The following is a 7500-nucleotide window of genomic DNA, read 5'->3' as shown; positions in this document are numbered from 1 at the left end:
GCGTCATTCCTTTAACTTATTATTATTATTTTGAAAAACTCGTGCAAAAAGAGATTGTAAGAGATTGAGAGAGAGAGAGAGAGAGAGAGAGAGAGAGAGAGAGAGAGAGAGAGAGAGAGAGAGAGAGAGAGAGAGAGAGAGAGAGAGAGAGAGAGAGAATTTCCGATTGTTTATTTAATTGTTTATTTATTTATTTATTTTTTGTTTCTATTCTTTATTATTATTATTATTATTATTATTATTATTATTATTATTATTATTATTCCTTTCAATTCATCTTCTTTATCTTTTATTTTCTTCTTTTCTTCAAATTTTTTTTCATATTTTCCTCTTTCGAATTATTATTATTATTATTATTATTATTATTATTATTATTATTATTATTATCACTATTATTATTATTATTTACATTTTTTTTTTATTTATTACTGTTTTCATTATTGTTTTTTTGTTTTTTCTTTCTATCATTAAAAAAAATTTCCTTCAATTGTGAATTTCTCAAAACTTTCCATTTTTTTTTATTTTTGTTCGTAAATATATTCATTTTTTTTTATTCGCTGTATTTTATTTATTTATTTTTTTTTTGCGCATTAAATTCACTAATATTTTTTTTTTGTTGAACGCATCGACAGAGAGAGAGAGAGAGAGAGAGAGAGAGAGAGAGAGAGAGAGAGAGAGAGAGAGAGAGAGAGAGAGAAAGAGAAAATAAATAAATAAAAAATAATAATGACAATATTTTCATTACTATAATAATAATAATAATAATAATAATAATAATAATAATAATAATAATAATAATAACAACAACAACAACAACAACAACAAGACCACCACCATCACCACCGCCACCAAAAGAAGAAGACAAAGAAAATAAATAAATAAAAACTAAAGAAAAAAATACGAAAAAAAAGAAAGAAAATAGAAAAAAATTGAAAAATATGAAAAGGAAAAATAGAGAGAGAGAAAAAAACAATAAATAGATAAATAAATGAATAAATAATAGCACCACCACCACCACCACCACCCAAACAAACAAACAAACAAACAAACAAAACAAAAAAATACCATAGAAAAAAAAATAAATAAAAAAATAAATAAAATAAATAAATAAATAAAAAACACCACCATCACCACCACCACCACCCAAACAAACAAACAAACAAACAAATAAACAAACAAACAAAACAAAACAAATACCATAGAAAAAAAATAAAAAAAAATAAATAAATAAAATAAATAAATAAATAAAAACACCACCACCACCACCACCACCCAAACAAACAAACAAACAAATAAACAAAACAAAACAAAAAAATACCATAGAAAAAAAAATTAAAAAAAAATAAAAAATAAAATAAATAAATAAAAACCACCACCACCACCACCACCACCACCACCACCAGGAGTTACCTCAACAATGTCGTTATTGGTCCTTGACTCGTGAGGTTCGTTATATTCCGTGTACTTGAGAAGCACTTTGTCCATGTCCGTGGAGGCGTATTGGAACAGCTTATTTGAGGAGTTAAATATGATCAGAGCAATTTCACAGTCACACAGCACGGACAGTTCATAAGCTTTCTTCATCAATCCGAATTTCCGCTTGGTGAACGTCACCTGTTCGGTTTAGCGGGTTTAAGAGGTGTTTTTGGTGTTTTTGGGTGTTTTCGGTGTTTTTTTTGTGTTTTTTGGGTGTTTTTGGTGTTTTTTTTGTTTTTTTTTGTGTTTTTTGGTGTTTTTTTGTGTTTTTTGGGTGTTTTTTGGGTGTTTTTTGGTGTTTTTGGTGGTTTTTGTTTTTTTGGGTTTTTTGGTGTTTTTTGGTGTTTTTTTGGTGTTTTTTGGTGTTTTTTTGGTGTTTTTTGGTGTTTTTTGGGTGTTTTTCGTGTTTTTTGTGTTTTTTGGGTGTTTTTGGTATTTTTTGGGTGTTTCGGGTGTTTTTGTGGGTTTTTTGGTGTTTTTTTGGTGTTTTTGGTGTTTTTGTGGGTTTTTTGGGTGTTTTTTGGTGTGTTTTTAGGTGTTTTAGGTGGTTTTTTGGTGTTTTTTGGTGTTTTTGTGTGTTTTTTGGTGTTTTTTGGGTGTTTTATGGTGTTTTTTGATGTTTTTTGGGTTTTTTGGTGTTTTTTGGGTGTTTTTGGGTGTTTTTTAGGTGTTTTTTGGGTGTTTTTGGTGTTTTTTGGTGTTTTTTGTTTTTTTTGGTGTTTTTGGGGTGTTTTTTGGTGTTTTTTGGTGTTTTGGGTGTTTTTTTGGGTGTTTTTGGTGTTTTTTGGGTGTTTTTGGTGTTTTTTTAGTGTTTTTGGTGTTTTTGGGTGTTTTTTGGGTGTTTTTTGGGTTTTTGGGGTGTTTTGGTGGGTGTTTTTTGGTGTTGTGGGTGTTTTTGTGGGTGTTTTTGGTGTTTTTGGTGTTTTTGGGTGTTTTGGGTATATTGTGGGTGTTTTGGGGAGTTTAGGTTCAGTTGGTTCGGTTGAGTTGAGTTGAGTTGAGTTGAGTTGAGTTCGTTGGTTCGTTTGAGTTGATTCGTTGGTTCGTTTGAGTTCGTTGGTTCGTTGGTTCGTTTGAGTTGGTTCGTTGGTTCGTTTGAGTTGGTTGGTTCGTTGGTTCATTTGAGTTGAGTTGAGTTGAGTTGAGTTGAGTTGAGTTCGATGGTTCGTTCGAGTTTGTTGGTTTGTTCGTTTGTTGGTGTTGTTTCCGGTGGTTTTGTGTGTTTTTTTTCAGTTTTATTTATTTTTTTTATATTTTCGATATTTTAATTTTTTTGTGTAATTTTTCATTATTGCGAATTTTCAATGTTTTTTTTTCATTTTTTCCCGTGATTTATTTATTTATTTATTTATTTATTTATTTATTACAGATTTTCAGTGTTTATTTCGTTATTTTTTTGTTATTGTTATTGTTTGTATTGTTTGTTTGTTTGTTTTTATTGCAAATTGTTTTTTTTATAATTTTGTTTATTTTTTCATTCATTTTTTTCGATATTTTTTGTTTATTTATTTATTTATTTATTTATTGTATATTTTTTTCATTTTTTTTTTATCAAATTTTAATAAACATTTAGAGTTTTTCGTGTTTCAATGTTTTTTTATGATTTATTGTTAAATTTCAATGTTTTTGTTTATTTTTTTTTTTTTTGCATCGATTTGAAATATTTTGGTTTTCAATGTTTTTTTTCGTTTTTTAAATGTTCATATTTTCATTTTTTTTTGGCAAATTTTTATATCAATATTTAGTTTTCATTTTCATATTTTTTTTTCAATGTTCATTAATTTTTTTTTCAATTTTCATTTCCACGTACAAATTTTTTTTTTCATTTTTTTTCATTTTTTTTTCAATTTTCAAATCATTTCATTTTTATTTATTTATTTATTTATTTATTTGTTCAATTTTCATCAATACATCCATCAATTTTCGCATCACCATTTTCAAATATTTCAAGTTCATAGATCATCATCATCATCAGCATCATCATCATCAGCATCATCATCATCATCATCATCAGCATTGTTTATGTTTTTTTCAAGGTGTTCCAAATTTCATTTTTATTTTCGTATCATTTTGTATTTATTATTATTTTTTTTTTCAATTGATTTATTTGTGTTGATTGAGTTGAGTTGATTGGAGGGAAAGAAAGAGAAGAAAGACACTGTTAGCAACACAATAAAGGGTTAAAACACACACACACACACACACACACACACACACACACACACACACACACAGTAACAGAACACGAAGACTGTATAAATATCTAACTCTTTTTGATTATTTATTTATTTATTTATTTATTTATTCGTTTATTTTTAATTTGTCTTATTTTCGTTAATCTATATTTTTTTCAAGATTCAAAGTTCATTTATCAAGATTATTGCTATTTCCTTCTTTTATTCTTGTATTTTGTTCATTATTTCTTTCTCATTACTATTATTATTATTATTATTATTATTATTATTATTATTATTATTATTATTATTTTCTTTTTCAAATAAGATTATTTTTCAAGATCAAAATTCAAGATTAGTTTAAAAAGATTAGCTATTTTTTTCATTTTCTTTATTTCTTAATTATTATTATTATTATTATTATTATTATTATTATTATTATTATTATTATTATTATCATTATTATTATTATTATTATTACTGTAAAATCCCTCTTATCCGGCATCAACGGGACCACCGACATGCCGGATACTTGAATATTGCCGGATACTTGAATAGAAGTGAAATTCTGTCCACAATGACCAGCCTACACTCACGCATCTTACCATAACAAAGATGAGGTGATCTTAATCAGCAGGTGATCTGATCAGCTGCTGAAGTGTAAGCACAACACGCTTCCTGTTTTCTACAAGTTTCGGCATGATGAAGGCGTCAGGCGATAAACAGTGCACACGCGGGACTGACGCACTGAGTCAACACAGTGCAGTGGGCCGCGGGTGGCGCGAAGCAGTGCGCTCTTGTGGCGAGGGGACAAAGTATGCCTCGCGCGGGAATTTTAATCGATTTTATGAGTACATATTGATTTTTTATTGATTTTAAGGCTCGGGGAAAAATGTGCCGGATACTTGAAGCTGCCGGATACTCCAATGCCGGATAAGAGGGATTTTACTGTATTTGTTTTATTGTCTCTCTCTCTCTATCTATGTATCTATCTATCCCTTCAAATAAGATTATTTTTTGAAGATCAAGATTCAAGATTCGTTTAAAAGATTATTATTATTATTATTATTATTATTTTGCATTTCTTCATAATATTTCTTCTGCTTCTTCGTATTATTATTATTCTTATTATTATTATTATTATTATCTCCCCTCTGTAAGTTCCTTTATCACAATTTCTTCTTTAATCTTACAATTCTTCATTATTCCTTTCTAGAAACGAATGAAATAAAAAATAATAACAACAAATAAATAAATAAATAAACAAAATCAATATCTGAAGTCAATAAACCCTATTTTTATCATCATTATCCTTATTCCTATCATTATCATCCTTTTCCCCTTCCTACCTTTCTTAACTCAAACCAAATAAACAAATAAACAAACAAACAAACAAAAAAACTCGATATCTGAACTACACAATCTATATTTTCATTATTATTATCATTTCTTTCCCCCTTCCTAATTATCAGCTTCTATTTAATTTCCCCTTCCTCCCACCCTCCTCCTTCTTCTTCTTCTTGAGTCCCCCCTAAACGCCCCTCCATTTTCTCCCTCCCTTCCGTTTTCTTTCACCGTTTAATTTTCTTGTATTTACGTTTTCATAATTACTTTTTCCTGAACCCCCTGTCTAATTATTTCCTTCATGGCAACGCTATTTCTTATTTTATCTCTTATTATTTCCTTCCTTCTTATTTTTCTTCTTTTTATTTGAGAACTTATTATTTTTTTTTTATTTATTCTTTCTTTTTTTTCGTATTTTTTTCATTTTTTTCATATTTATTTAGTTTTTTTTTGTTCTTTCGTTTATTTTATTTATTTATTCTTTTTATTATTTTTTATCAGTCTTTTTGTTTTTGTTTTTTTTTTCATTTATCATTTATTTTTTTTATTATTTTTCTTTTCATTCTTCAATTTTCTTCTTATTACAAACTTTTATTACTTTTTCTTACTATTTTTCTTATTCAATTTTTAATCCGCCTCTTTCCAGTCTTCGTGAGAGAGAGAGAGAGAGAGAGAGAGAGAGAGAGAGAGAGAGAGAGAGAGAGAGAGAGAGAGAGAGAGAGAGAGACACACACACACACACACACACACACACACACACACACACACACACACACACACACACACACACACACACACAAAATTTGGGAGGAAAAAATAGATTAATAATTATTACACCCTATAAAATATATATAATAATAATAATAATAATAATAATAATAATAATAATAATAATAATATAGGCCATTCCAAATATGGCAACACTGCATTCACGACTAGAAAGAAAACGAGAGAGAGAGAAAAAGAGAGAAAAAAGGGAAGAAATGAATTAGAAACAGAGATAATAACAATAACAAACATCAAAAATTTAACAAGCAGAATTAGTCACACAATAAACAACAATAAAAAAAGAAACACACACATTAATAATAAGAATTAAAAAAAACACGTAAAAATACTTTAGTCACTGGGAGAGCGAGCCATAGAAAACGGAAAGAAAAGGAGAATGCGAGCAGCTGGGTACACAAACGGCTCGCTCCCGCCTTCCCTTCCTTTCAATTTTTCCTTAATACCTCAATTATATTTTTATTCGTCAGGGATTCATGGGGTTCATTATATTCCGTGTACTTGAGCAGCACTTTGTCCATGTCCGTCGAGGCGTATTGGTAGAGTTTGTTGCTTGAAGAGAAGATGATAAGCGCAATTTCACAGTCACACAGAACAGAGAGTTCATAAGCTTTCTTCATGACGCCGAACTTGCGCTTGTTGAAAGTCACCTGTTTGAGCGGGCCGGATGAGGTGACATGGCAACGGAGACATGATGGGGATGAAATAAATATGTTTTCAGGTGTTTTTTGATATGAAATGACCGTCTTTTTAATGGTTTTGATGCGAAATGAGGATGGAATAGGAGCAGGGCGTGTGTGATGTAGTGGAGATCTCAAGGGGAGGAAAGGTGGTGGTGATATGAGGGTACAATGCCGTGGAAAGGTTTTTAACGCGATTTGACCTTGAAAGAGGGAGTTTAAGAGTGTTTTGAAGAAGAAAATGGGTGTTTTGTAATGCCACGTGTGTTCTGAAATGCGAAAAATTGTGTCTCGTGGCGTTTTTGGCATTGGAAGACTGTGTTACGGGTGTTTTGAAGAAGAAAATGGGTGTTTTGTGGTGCCACGTGTGTTCTGAAATGCGAAAAATTGTGTCTCGTGGCGTTTTTGGCATTGGAAGACTGTGTTACGGGTGTTTTGAAGAAGAAAATGCTAGAAGAAAATGCTAGAAAATGTTAGAAGTGTTTTGTGGCGTTCTAAGGCTGAAAAATTGTGTTTCGTGGCGTTTTTGGCATTGGAAGACTGTGTTACGGGTGTTTTGAAGAAGAAAATGCTGTTAGAGGTGTTTTGTGGCGTTCTGAGGCTGAAAAAGATGTGTTTCGTGGTATGAAAGACTGTGTTACGGGTGTTTTGAAGAAGGAAGGTTTGTGAGGGGGAATTAAACAGTTTGGTGGTTGGGAAAGATGCAGTGGCTTGATTTGAAGAAGGGAGAAAGTGCTTGAAGACGAAAAAATAAATAAATAAAAAAGATAATAAATAAATAAATAAATAAATAAATAAATAAATAAATGACTTGAAGAAGGTAAGATGTGTTCCAAGGCAAAAATGATAAGAAAATAATAAGGAAAGTTCAGCGAGGCGTGGTGAGTTCAGGTCAGGTCGGATCAGGTCAGGTCAGGTCAGGTCAGGTCAGGTCAGATGAGGTCAGGTCAGGTTATGTAAGTTCAGGTGAGGTCAGGGCAGGTGAGGTCAGGTGAGGTCAGGTCATGTGAGGTCAGATGATGTAAATTCAGGTGAGGTAA

At 30.4% G+C, this 7500-nt stretch overlaps 1 protein-coding gene across 1 annotated transcript in view; it reads right to left on the bottom strand.

Moving 5' to 3' along the window:
- The window catches only part of LOC135096267 (myocyte-specific enhancer factor 2-like), a 95045-nt gene that overhangs the window by 10796 nt on the left and 76749 nt on the right, over positions 1–7500 (bottom strand). The window contains 1 exon segment of the mRNA XM_063997637.1: positions 1411–1614. Within this exon segment, the coding sequence (XP_063853707.1) occupies positions 1411–1614 (204 nt within the window).

Source organism: Scylla paramamosain, unplaced genomic scaffold (genome assembly GCF_035594125.1).
Source record: "Scylla paramamosain isolate STU-SP2022 unplaced genomic scaffold, ASM3559412v1 Contig3, whole genome shotgun sequence".
Classification (NCBI taxonomy): domain Eukaryota; kingdom Metazoa; phylum Arthropoda; class Malacostraca; order Decapoda; family Portunidae; genus Scylla; species Scylla paramamosain.
Note: the sequence above shows the minus strand (reverse complement) of the source record. Positions and strands in the feature narration are given on the sequence as shown.